This window comes from Scyliorhinus canicula, chromosome 4 (assembly GCF_902713615.1).
Source record: "Scyliorhinus canicula chromosome 4, sScyCan1.1, whole genome shotgun sequence".
Taxonomy (NCBI): domain Eukaryota; kingdom Metazoa; phylum Chordata; class Chondrichthyes; order Carcharhiniformes; family Scyliorhinidae; genus Scyliorhinus; species Scyliorhinus canicula.
The window spans coordinates 40,489,370-40,503,149 of record NC_052149.1 but is presented as its reverse complement, the minus strand read 5'-3'; the positions used below and the strand labels follow the sequence as shown (position 1 = coordinate 40,503,149).

The following is a 13,780-nucleotide window of genomic DNA, read 5'->3' as shown; positions in this document are numbered from 1 at the left end:
ACTCACCTGAGAAATGCTGTTGACAAGGCAGAAAGCCCATATTTCAAATTGACAGAAGGCCTGTGCTAGGTGCTAGCAGCTTGCCAATGTTAATTTGATGCTTCACAGAAGCACAATACCGCGAATGCCAGACATCTGAATTAAAACAGAAAATGCTGGAAATGCTCAGCCGAGGGTAGCACGGTGGCACAGTGGGTTAGCCCTGCTGCCTCACGGTGCCGAGGTCCCAGGTTCGATCCCGGATCTGGGTCACTGTTCGTGTGGAGTTTGGACATTCTCCCCGTGTCTGCGTGGGTTTCGCCCCCACAACCCAAAGATGTGCAGGGTAGGTGGATTGGTCAGACTAAATTGCCCCTTAATTGGAAAACATGAATTGGGTACTCTAAAGTTATAGAAAAAAATAAATTATTTAAAAAAAAAGGAAATGCTCAGCCAGCCTGGCAGCATCTGATGAGTGAGGAGCAACGTTGAAGGATGTAGTTGGAGGGAGGGAGTAAAGTAAAGGTTCATCAGACTGAGTCCTGGTATGGCAGGTTTGTCCTTTTTTTTTTTTTTTATAAATGTTTTTATTCAGTTTTCATATTTTATATTGAACAAATTACAAATTGTTAGGAGAAAGAAAAAAGAAAAAAAACAAACACGCAAAAATTAACATACATATTTACAGGTAAGCATCTTCGTAGTAGTAACTGCACCCCCCCTCAACATGTTTATTTAGTTTGGTTTTGGGCCTTAGCTAGCCATCGAACCCCCGTAACGAACCTGTAGCCCCCCCCCCCCTCCCGCTACCTTCCCCCGACTATTCTTCCTCTTGTACATTGGCCACAAATAGGTCCCGGAACAGTTGCATGAATGGCTCCCACGTTCTGTGGAAGCCGTCGTCCGACCCTCGGATGGCAAATTTGATTTTCTCCATTTGGAGAGATTCCGAGAGGTCGGACAGCCAGTCCGCAGCTCTGGGCGGTGCTGCTGACCGCCAGCCAAACAGGATTCTACGGCGGGCGATCAGGGAGGCAAAGGCAAGGGCGTCTGCCCTCCTCCCCAGGAATAGATCTGGCTGTTCTGAAACCCCGAAGACCGCCACTATCGGGCATGGCTCCACCCTCACTCCCACCACTTTGGACATAACCTCGAAGAAGGCTGTCCAGTACTCCACGAGTCTGGGGCAAGACCAGAACATGTGGGCGTGGTTGGCCGGGCCTCTTTGGCACCGTTCACATCTGTCTTCCACCTCCGGGAAGAACCTACTCATACGGGTTCTTGTTAAGTGGGCTCTATGTACCACTTTTAGTTGCGTCAGGCTGAGCCTTGCGCACGTGGAGGTGGAGTTGACCCTATGCAGTGCTTCGCTCCAGAGTCCCCACCCGATCTCCATCCCCAGGTCGTCCTCCCATTTCCTCCTTGTTGCGTCCAGTACGGTGTCGTCCCTATCTACCAGTCGGTCATACATGTCACTACAGTTCCCTTTCTCTAGGATACTTGCGTCCAGTAGGTCTTCCAGTAGTGTCTGTCGTGGATTGGATTAAGTGGGCCTTCATTTTTGCACATTCTCCCCATGTCTGTATGGGTTTCACCCCCACAACCCACAAATGTGCTGGCTAGGTGGATTGGCCACGCTAAATTGCCCCTTAATTGGAAAAGAAAAATAATTGGCTGCTCCTAAATTTATTTAAAAAAGGAATTAGATAACAGTTAACCAATTGTATTTGCTGCCTATTTAATATAAAAGTCTGTTTCAGATGGACATCTTCCACTGAGATACTTTTAGTCTTGGCCTTCAGTGTGTAATGGTTTTCACTGTAGATTCATCAGGATCTCAAGGAACCTTTTTTGGAGAAAGAGAGAGGGAGAGGGCAACTCCCAGATTATCTGTGTCTAGGAACGTTCTCCCTGCGTTCTCTGAAAACCCCCCAGCTGGCTGAACCCAACGGTCCTTAGCCAATCAATTGGCTACCAGCCAACCAATTGAACCAAATCCCTCCGATCTCTCGGGTGTCAGAAAGTCTGAGTTCTCCTACTCTAAATCTTCACAGAAAAGTGTGCTGCTTTGCAACTTTTGAGTTCCTCACTTCCTCTGCTCAACTTAAAGGTAATGTCCATTTAAAAAGTCACGGATCAAAAATGATAACGACAAAGTAAAAGAAATGGGAAATAAGGAATCAACAGGAAGGATCCTTACAATCTATTTAAGAAAGAAATTGTTAGATTTGAAAGACTCTATAAAGGTATCAAGGGGTATGGAGTATGACATCAAGATAGAGGATCAGCCAAGATCATAATGAATGGTGGAGCAGGCTCGGAAGTGTTGAATGACCTATTCCTTCTGTGTTCAATGTTTTTATGTTAATGTCTCAAATCTTTCAACCTCCGGACCTGCAAAAGAGTTTTGCTTGACGATACATGTTAGGACCCTGTGGAAATTATGACTTATGGACCTAAGTGAGAATTGCCTGGGAAGCGTAACCGTTGAATGGACAGTTCCCCTGTTCCCCAGAGGCCTCTTGTGAATGTCTCTTGCTCTGCATTTGAGTCGGAGTTGGGACAGTTTTACGTAACTTATATAGTTACCCAAGAATGTTTTGACAGGTTAAAACCTGGTCAGGGTAACTCCACAACTGACTCCTTCAAACACGCACCTGCTCCCATGCTTGACTAACCTCCTGACCCCCTTTGACCACCCCCCCCCCCCCCGCTCTGAGTGACTACCTGAATGTCCCTTGGCCATCCAACCGGACTAACCATTGCCTGGACAAATTACATCACCTGACCCAACTACCCCCCCCCCCCCTCCAAAAAACCTGGCCCATCTACCCTGCAGACCACCCAACTATTCTCTTCCCATCTAACCCCTCACCCACCCATGGACCACAGGGTTTTGGTACCATATCAATATGGGGAGGTGTATGGTATTGTCACTCGACTAGTAATCCAGAGACCCAGGGTAATACGCTGGGAATCCGAGTTCACAGCCGATGGTGAAATTTGAATTCGGTTTTTAAAAATCTGGTATTAAAAATGTCTGATGGTGGCCATGAAGCTGTGGTCGATGGTTGTGGAAACCCATTTGGTTCACTAATGTCTTTTAGGGAAAGAAATCTGCCATTCTTTCCTGGTCTGGCCTACATGTGGCTCCAGACCCACAGCAATATGGTTGACTCTTAACTGTCCTCTGAAATGGCCGAGCAAGCTCAGTTCAAGGTCACTTCAGGATGAACAGCAAATGCTGACCTTGCCAGTAATGTCCACGTACCATGAGAAGATTTTTTTTAAAAATGTGTGAAACTGGATGCCAATGATATTCCACACCGGGGACTCAGAAATCTGATAGTCCTGAGGTGCCTTGGGGCATTGCAAGTATGATATTTATCCTCCAGACTTCTATTTCCAGAGGGACAAATTTTGACTTGCAGGTTACAAGGGAAAGTGGTGGGAAGTGGTTTTGGTGTAGTTCATCCAAAAATGCTGCTGTATTCCAATTAAAGAATGACCTTTTGGAATCCTCTGCAGAATGGCTTTTGTGGACACAATAATGATGAAACAGCAATTAATTTCAGTGGGATGGTAAAACGAGATGGTGATTGCAAACTTTGTGAGCAACAGTGCTCCTCTTGCAGAGCCCAGTAGATAGCAAAAGATAAGGATTGGGAAAGGTGGAAGAGAGGTATTAAATGTCCTGGTGGTTGATCGCTTGGAGACGACACACACTCATGGTGTTCAATTCATCAGTTAGGACAGCTAAGGTAAAGAGCCGGACGTTAAGCTAAACAGAGACCCAATAATGTGTGGGATTCTCCTGCCGCTTGTCAATGGGATTTCTCATTGAAACCACCCCATGCCTCAGGGAAACACGCTGGCAGGGATCAGCTGTCAGTAAGAAAAGTGAATCCCAACGACCAGAGAACTCCGGTCAATGTCTGCCTTCCACGTATTCAGTAAAACTAATTTGTAAAAGATGATTCCCGAGTGAATAACAAACCAAAATGAGGACCAGCTCCCTTGGTAGAGTTGAGTGATGGTGGATAAGCCAAGGCATTGCACAGTATTGTCATAGGTAGGTTAGTTGAAGAGAGACTACTTTGAATATTACCCCTGGTGTTAATCAACATCTTGTGTTTTTTCCCTTCCCCGGCAGGGTTTCATCTGAGTGGAACTGTGACCGAACCAGGCACCCAGTCGGAACCTGAAATGATCTACAGAGTCGCCATCAGTTTTGACCGCTGCAAGATCACTTCTGTAACATGCGGCTGCGGCAACAAGGACATTTTTTACTGCGCCCACGTGGTGGCACTTTCCCTGTACAGAATAAGAAAGGCTGACCAGGTCAAACTGCGTCTTCCCATCTCTGAGACACTTTTCCAAATGAACAGAGACCAGCTTCAGAAATTTATTCAGTATTTAATCACAGCCCACCACACTGAAGTACTTCCCACAGCACAGAAATTGGCTGATGAAATCCTATCGTCCAATTCGGAGATCAACCAAGTACATGGTAACTATTGTAAGGGTCCCTTCCCCATCCCCATGAATGGATGTCATTGTGTTGTGATGTGTATGTCCGGTTAGTACCATGGGCAGGGCATAATCCTGGACCAGAAAACTATTCTGGATACTGCGTATGATCCCTTGTAAGTACAATTATTGATGCAAACAAAATATGTGATGTATAATAAAATGTCAAAAGACCTAACCTGAATTTCTCATGGAAGAGAAAGTATTTTTGAGGAAAGCACATTTCCATTTCATTCTTAATTAGTTGGACAGTCCAATCAATTTCAGAAAGTATAACAATCCTAAAAATAATTTTATTTTGATCCTCCCATTCTAAAACCTTTGAAAATGTTTTGAATTGTGAAGATCTATCTGACCAATGAATGAAAGAAACACTCTTTGATACCTTCCTGCTTTTTGTCAATTTTCACCCCTCCTCAATGATGCACAGTTCCACAAACACTTGTCACCTTCTGCAACCTTAGGCCGGGTTCTTCTGTTTATGTGGGATCAATGGCATGTGTGCCAGTTTTGACTGTGAACAGACCCATATTGGACCCGAATCACCTTAGTCTGCATTTATACCAAGACTGTACATAGTAGAGTGAAACCAGCAGGAGAGGTTCAACTGTGACTGCAACTCAGATACTGATTGACAGAAGATTGCAACACTTTGTGTCAGTGTTTAACAAGAACAGTTTTAGATGGACCAGAAAGTCGCAGCCTAATTGCATTCTGAGATAAGAGTCCATTCTAAGCTTCATTCAAATCCTTCTGAGGTAGATACAAAAGTTCCAAAAGGATTTAAAAGTCAAAACTTGGGCCCTAACTAATGCTCCAATGCTATGTTTAAAACTTGAATGGACGTTTCCCTGTATTAATATGGTGATGTGTTAAGAAATGCACTTTTGTGTGTTTGACGTCTACAGCTTCATTAAATATGGGGGAAAGGTTAATGTCAAAGCACCCATAATCCTTGCATTCTTGCACTTGGGTTGTCAGGCAGCTGCCGGTCTGAGGAGAAATACTGTTTTGGAAGGAATCAAAATATGAAGGCGTTAACTTGGCCAGCCTTGTATGTTTATTGGAGACTTCTCTGAAAAGCATGAGCTGTTTTGTGTTGTGAATTTGTGGTTGGGAATGCTTCAGTTATTTTACTCCGACCTTTCAGTCACCGTGGAGATGAAACTAGACTTGACTTGAACCAAATTCTAAATGGGCAGTCGGCAAATTGACAGTCATGTGCACCCGTCCTGTCAACAGATTTAACTTGGAAGGTTAGACAGAGATCGAAGTTTTTTGAACACTTCAAACCAATCACATGGACTCAAAAAGTTGGCACTGTGAAATGGAAAACCAGTTTTGGAGAGGTGAAAGATGGAGACGGGCTTGAATGTAACCCACTTGGCAAGTTATTCTACACCAGTATAAGTTGGCTGAGGATTTCTGCACTGTCTGATGCTGTTTATTAGATTGCTGCCTTATTAATCTGCCTTATTCAAAAAGGTACTCACTTTGTCACGCAACGGTAAAGCTTTTGATTTCATGGCAGCAGCTTTGACTCGCCAAGAAAAAAAACCTCTCAAATTCTGCTGTGCAAAATAAACTAATCGGCAGCCGACCTGATATTAAATAAGTGACATGTTTGCTTGGTTCAGTCCAATGGTATTGCAAGCTGCATTTCTTTTATTTTGCCTACAGTAGCCTTTAAATTTCTATCTTGTTCCTACAGCATTTTATGAGCTCTGCATACTTATTTTGAGTTTATTTCTTAACTGATTTAAACAGTTTCAGCACTGATACTCTGCACTCTAGTGAGCTTCTGTTCCATGAAGGCACCAGCTGATTTCTGCAGCACAACTATCTGCTTCTGTTCCTTTTAATGTTCTTGATGCAAATGTACTGAGGATGAATGGAATTCAGAAGAATAGGGGATTGACACTGTGTTGCAAATAAAGAGGTGATCATGTTAGATTGTGCTGTGTAGGTTAATATATTTGTCATTATAGGTGTCAAAAATTATTAGCATATCCGTGGGAGTTGCTGATGATTTTTGACATCTTGCATACCAGTCCCGGAATTGTGTAGGCGAGGGGAACCAGAGAAAGGTGCTAAAGTCTGTTATGATGAAAATCGGTTGTCTAATAAGTGCTTTATTTTTTGCTGCATGATTTTATATTTGTGAAGGTGAGGACGTTAAAGTAGGGGAGTGAAATGTTGCACCTAGCGTTGGGATTGAATGCAACTGTTTGAGGTATGAGTGAGTTTTTTTCCATGATAAATATGCCTTCAGAGATTTATCCTTTCTGCACCAGGTGACATTTTTCTTCCTGATATCAGCTTCCCTCGCATTCTTTTTGAATGCGACCATTTAATTTTGGAAAAACTGCAACAGATCTAATTCCACAAGGAAACTATGTTAAAACTGCTAAAACTCATTTTTTTTTTAAGCAGATGGAGAAAATTATAATCCCGAGTTAATTAACATTGCCTGTCTTGACTCATCTGCTAAAATCCTCATTCATGCCTTCATTACCTCTGGACTTGCCTATTTCAATGCACTTCTGGCTTATCTCCCACATGCTACCCTCTGCAATCTTGAGATCATCCAAAGCTCTGCTGCCCTTGTCATAACCCGCTCTGAGTCCCATTCATCAATCACCCCTGTGCTTGCTGGCTCATGGTCAAGCAACATCTTGATTTTAAAATTCTCATCCTTGTTTGCAAATTTCTCCATGACCTCGCCCCCTCCCTATCTCTTTACTCTTCAGTCCAAAAACCGCCTGATATCTGCACTCCTCTAATTCTGTTGTCTTGTGCATCCTCAGTTTTAATCATTCCATCGTTGTTGGCTGTGCCTTCGGTTGCCTGGGCCCCCCAGCTCTGGAATACCCTCCATACATCTCTGTCTCTATCTCGCTTTCCTCCTTTAAGAAACTCCCTAAAACTGACCTCTTTGACCATGCTTTTGGTCATGTGACCTAATCTTTTCTTATGCGTTCAAGGGATGTGGGTGTCACTGGCTGGGCCCGCATTTTATTATTGCCCATCCCTTATTGCCTTTGAACCATGTGGTTCCGCTAGGCCTTTTGAGAGGGTATTTGAGTCGACCACATTGCTGTGCATCTGAATTCACATGTGGGCCAGATCAGGTAAGAGTGGCAGATTTTCTTCCCTAAAGGGCATTAGTGGACTAGATGGGTTTTTACAACAATCATTAGAATTCAGATTTCACCACCTGTCATGGTGGGATTCAATCCTCAGTTACAGAATCACAGAATAAAAAGTGCAGAAGACATCCTTTGGCCTTTCAGGTCTGCACTGACTCATGAAAGGCACCTGACCTGCCTACCTAATCCCCGGAGCATTACCCCGGGTCTCTAAATTAATAGTCCAGTGACAATACCACTATGCCACTGACTCCCCCCTAATTTCTCCTTGTGTGGCTCCATATCATATTTTGTCCTATAGTGCTCTTGTGAAGTACCCTGGGATGTTTTATTATGCTAAAGGTGTTTATTAATACAAGTTGTTGAGCTCAGATTCAGTGAGGTTCATTGTGGCAATTAGTTTACTGACTTTCTAATTGTAAGAAATGTTGAAACCATTGAATAGTTTTCATCATAATCTGGTCAGTATTACAATCTAATCACTATCCATGGTGCAATGATCCTCACAATCACATCAAGTGCACTGTATTGTCTTTCTTGCGACCATATCATCTATAGTCATCTGTTGTCCCTTTCTCCTTTCTTGGAAATAATCTTGATAACTCTCACTCTCATTCAATGATCTTCACTGCTATCACCGTGCAGTCCTATCTTGCTCATGTCCTACTCTTTACATTATTCTAGCCATTAAGTTATGCTTATTATGGTCATAGCTCCATTACCTTATTGCCTGCTCTTCCTCAGTACCCCTATCATCCTACATTAGATGTTCCTTTTACTAATAAACAATAGTATTATTAGAGCTGATTGATTTTGTGTTTATGACAAGCCATGATTATGATGAAATTGAAGATCTCAAGGAAGTAGAAATACTGGCATAATTATGTGGTCACGAACCAGTCGTATGAATTGTTTGGTCCCAATATATTAGTGCTCAGATGATATTTAGCTGGTAAAATTTTATCATCAGAAATGTGCTCATCTGTCACAGCGTTGAATTTTGCTCAATGTGAAATTGCAGACATCACTAACTTTACCAAGGACACCTGGTACTGAACCCAAGCTACATGGCTTAGAAACCTAAAAGTAGGAGGGGGAAAAAAGGACTGGTGCAAGTTGCTCCAGATTGTAATAGCTTTCAATATTTACAGTTACATGTAAAATTAAGAAAAGATATGTAGCCAAAAATAAGTTGCTATTGTATCTCACTTGTGCATGCACCAGGGAAAAGGTGGCAACAGTGAGCCTTCCATCAGGTCTCCCAAGTCACCTGCATTTGGATCACCTAATATGTGGTTTCAAACTTCTCTCCCACTCCCCATCTTCCCCTAAACACCATTGTAAGTATCTCCCACAGTTTGGCCTGTTGCAGAAAACATCCTTTATGTAATATACCTGTATTACTTGTCTCTACCTGAAAGCTATGAGGGAACACTTTTTAAGAATCGGAGGGGTGACACTCAGCCAGAAAAGTAAGCAAAGAGACTGCAGTTCACCATTAGAGACTGGAGAGACGTAGGAGCAATTGATCTTTGGAAAATAAGTTAGTTAGCTTGTACTGCATTAAAAAATATATAATTAATCATATCACATGTACAAACATTGCACAAGAGTACTGATTTATTTGCAACTCCCTCAAAAATAACATTTTTATTTTATTTCCCTAATTTCTAATGAGATGCAGTGATGGCATAGTGCTTTAACTGTAAATATGGTTACAGTCAGCACTTAGCACATTATTTTCTGACTTTTATTAATACATTAACAATATCCAGTCTTGGGCTGACAAATGGCAATTAACATTCGGGGCCCACAATTGCCAGGCAATGACCATCTCCAATAAGAAAAATCAAACCATCGTCCCTTGACATTCAATGGTATTACACTCACTGAATCCCCCACTATCAGCATCCTGGGGGGTTATCATTGACCACCAGCTGAACTGGACTAGCCATATACATACTGCAGCTAAAAGAGCAGGTCAGAGGCTAGGAATCCTACGGCGTGTAACGCACCTCTTGACTCCCCAAAGCCTGTCAACCATCGACAAAGCACAAGTCAGGAGTGTGATGAAGTACTTCCGACTTGCCTGGATGAGTGGAGCTCCCACAGCGCACAAGCAGTTTGACACCATCCAGTACAAAGCAGCCCGCTTGATTGGCACCCCTTCCACAAACATTCACTCCCCCTCACCACTGACGCATAGTAGCAGCAGTGATACACTGCAGGACCTCATCAAGGTCCCCGAGGCAGCACCTTCCAAGCCCACAACTATTACCACCTAGAAGGACAAAGGCAGCAGATACATGGGAACCACCACCATCACCACTTGGAAGTTCCCCTCCAAGTCACTCACCATCTTAACTTGGAAATATACTGCCATTCCTTCACTGTCGCTGGGTCATAATCCTGGAACTCCCTCCCTAATAGCACTCCTGGCTTGCCACATCTGCAGTGGGGGCTGGGGGATCCATCCACAATCCATCTGGGCATTTTGCATACATCCCGGAGTCTCCACAAATCAGCCAGATTCCAGGCCATTGCCTCAGTTGTATGATCCACACTTGAAAAGCATGCACCTCAATTTTTCCACTGTTGACAACTCTTGTTCTCATGTGCTGAACCCACCTCCTTGGACACCTTTCCTGTACTGTATGTTAGATATCAGAAGGGGAATGATATAGTGGACTGCATTAAATACCTGAAAGAAAAATACTGAAGTCGGGATTGGAGCAGGCACATGGTGGTGCTGAGTTTCTTATTATGAATCTTCATGTTGGGAAAAGCCAGGGTCTGTATGTCTGGAGACGTAAGGGTCACGCAGTGACGCTTGTTGATACAAAAGTTGTTTTTCTCCCACATCGGTCAGACAAAATAGAAATGCTAACGTTAAAAAAAAATGAAAATTACTTTTCATATAAATTCAAATACCCAGGTGCTGATGAAAAGCTGCTTCTTAAAATTGAATGGTATTATTGGCATAAGATTATTTATGCAAAATGTTTTTATTCTAAGTCTTCCTGGCCAGTGAGTATAAAGCACAGCTTGTTTACAAATATTAATGTGGTAGCATATTAAGATAGAATAAGAAAAAATGGATTTTGTTTTCATCCCAAACCCCCATCTATCCTACAGAGAATGGAGGTTGCTGGAGGTAAGCAACGTTATCAAATTTGTGTAGCTGTGCCAGTGACATATTTTAGCAATTGAGATTTAACACACACACTATGTGCACTTGGCCACAACCCAGATTTTGAGCTTGGGGAGAAAAATTGAAGGTATATATTTTTTTTTAGGAAAACAAGAAATTGCTGGGCACATTAAACTGTTCATTCTCTGCTTTCATTCGCTCAAGGAAATTCCTAGGGCCCAGGACAACAGCCGAGAATGCAGCCGCGTTACAATTAATCTCTGGGGTTGATTTTAAACCTGAATAAGTGGCAGGGAGTGGGTTTATGAAAGGGTCTTGCAATTAGGAAAAGGGAGGCCTCAAGAATCCTGGCCAATAACAGAGAAGCTTGGATTTGTCTGCCAGAGTCTGCTCTGTCTTCAGGCCTGCTTCTGTCTCGAGGGAAACCTGCAGCTCCACCACCCTGGCCTTATTGATAACTGCGCTGGGGTCTTCTTCCCCAGGACCTTGACTTGCATGCAGCAAGATATAAGGGTGACTCCTCATCCTGCAAATTCCTGCTGGTTGAAATGGGACATGAGCAGCACGGTAGCACTGTGGTTTCACAGCGTCAGGGTCCCAGGTTTGATTCCCAGCTGGGTCACTGTCTCTGTGGAGTCTGCATGTTCTCCCCATGTCTGCGCGTGTTTCCTCCGGGTGCTCCTGTTTCCTCCCACAGTCCAAAGACGTGCGGGTTAGGTGGATTGGCCATGACAAATTGCCTTTAGTGACCAAAAAGGTTAGGAGGGGTTATTGGGTTACGGGGATAGGGTGGAAATGAGGGTTTTAGTGGGTCGGTACAGACTCGATGGGCTAAATGGTCTCCTTCCGCATTATATGTTCTATGTTCTACGTGAGCAAGTAAGTAGCCTGCTCATTTTCAACAGGCAACTCGCCCATTTCTATCAGTCAGTAATGTTAAAGTCCAATAAAAATCTTGTACAATTCCTTCTATCCAGCCATTCTAAATCAGTTCCCTTTTATGCTTTTGAACATGACAATAATCTTGAAATGTGTTTTGTTTTACTGCTGCTGTTGAGATTGGAATCTGGGTTGCCCCATTTACTTAGTCGTTAAAGTAGAACAGCTTTATTTGGAAGATCATGTCAGAACCCAGATGGCACAGGTAGTTCTATCAACAGGGCATACTCTGCATTTATATGACTGCTAAATTCTCAAGGTAACTTGATTGATGTTTGAGCTGAAAAAAATTGAGCAAATAGCTGCATTCTCTGCCGCATCGGGAACTCCGCTACCGGTTGTAGGTGGCTGAGAGTCCATTGTCGGACGCCAGGCAGCGATCCCGTTACCATGCTCTGGGTCCCCGCTATGATCGAGATTGGCGCCCTCTGCCAGTGGTAGGATACAAATGGGTCATTAAGACCCGTTTGCATCCTACTCACAGGACGGGCACCGTATTCGCCCTGCCCGTGTGATTCTCCAGTCCTCTGGGCCGGGAAATGTGGGTGAGAATTGGTGGACCTCACCAAGGGGGTAACTCCTTCAGGGAATAGCCCCCAAAGTCCATCGGATGGCCAATTCCCCCCCCCCCCCCCCCCCCCCCCCCCCGTCCAACAATGCAAGACCTGTCCACCACCCCCTAATTAAAGAGGCCCTCACCAAATAGCAACTAATTAAAGAGACCACCACTAGAGACCCCCTAATTAAAGAGACCCTGACCAGAGAGGCCCTAATTAAAGAGGAATGCCCAGATGAGGGGCACCTGTCTGGAAGTAGAGAGTAGTCCAGGCAGAGACAGTGAAAAAAAATCACTGCTTTAAAGTTCACCTGTGCAGGACATTGTGTTTTGTTTTGGTGATGTCAGTTGAGGGACATATATTTACTTGTTTTCTTCAAATTATTTTTGTTTAATATTCCATTGAAAGTGCCTATGTCTGACTGTGATATGATCCATAGGCCATCTGCTAATAGACCTAACGTGTTTTTTTGAATTAACTGTTTGAATCTCGCTTGCATCCCTGATTTGGGTGTTTCTTTTTATGCGCTTTCTGGTATCTGGTTCCGCGCTCTAGCCCCTAATCTCTAGAATTTCCCCCTTACACCTACCTGGCTTTCCTCCTTTAACACACTCCTTACAACTGACCATGTTGACCAAGCTTTTAGTTATCTGACCAAAACGTGATTCAATATCATATTTTGTTTTACAGTGATTTGTGCAAAGCATGTTCGGATGTCTTATTAAATCAGGGATGCAATATAAATCTAGGTTGTGTTTCTGTCAGGTGTTAACCCTCAGGGTGTTCATTGGAGGGGATTCAGTGATGTTAATGCCACTGAATGTCAAGGGATAACTTAAACATCTCACTTTATCAGAGATTATCATTGCAAAACAATTCTGACACAAATGTTATTTGCTTCTCTTCGCCAAGTCTGCGTGCTACATATGGGCACAGTGTACTTTATTATCTGCAGAGGTGTGAACCAGCCCCACTTCAGACATTATGATGGAGGAAAGTTAGTGCTCAAGCAACTGAAAGTAGTTAGCCCTCCAGGGTACTGCTCTGAGGAACTCGTGCAGTAATGTGCTGGGGCAGAGATTATTGGCCTCCAATAAACCAGCTTCCCTGAGTCAGATATGACTCCCAATTACTGGAGAGTATTTCAAATGATTCCCATTGACTTCAATTTCACTAGCCCCCTCAGTGCCACATTTGGTCAAAGCTGTCTCATTGTCAAGTGACAGTCAGTCTTGTCTCACCTTTAGAAATTTGGTTATTTTGTTCATCATTGGATCCCGGCTTTAATGAAGCCTGGAGCCAAGTGGATTTGTCACAATCCAGGTTGAGTATTGGTGATCAGCTCGCGGATGAGTAAATGTCATATGATAGCATTCTGATGATTGAGAGTCGGTCGATTTGACAGTAATTGTTCTTCCTTTGGTGAGCAGGAGGTACTTGATCAATTTTTCACCTTGTCAGATAGATGTCAGAGC

The 13,780-nt window shown here is 43.4% G+C and overlaps 1 protein-coding gene across 2 annotated transcripts in view; it reads left to right on the top strand.

Annotated features, from left to right (window-relative positions):
* Positions 1 to 13,780, top strand: part of zswim5 (zinc finger, SWIM-type containing 5) — a 272,952-nt gene that overhangs the window by 163,344 nt on the left and 95,828 nt on the right. For both annotated transcript variants that reach the window (XM_038794096.1, XM_038794097.1), the window contains exon 2: positions 4,133 to 4,489. In XM_038794096.1, coding sequence (XP_038650024.1) covers positions 4,133 to 4,489 — 357 coding nt within the window. The remainder of the gene's footprint in view (positions 1 to 4,132; positions 4,490 to 13,780) is intronic.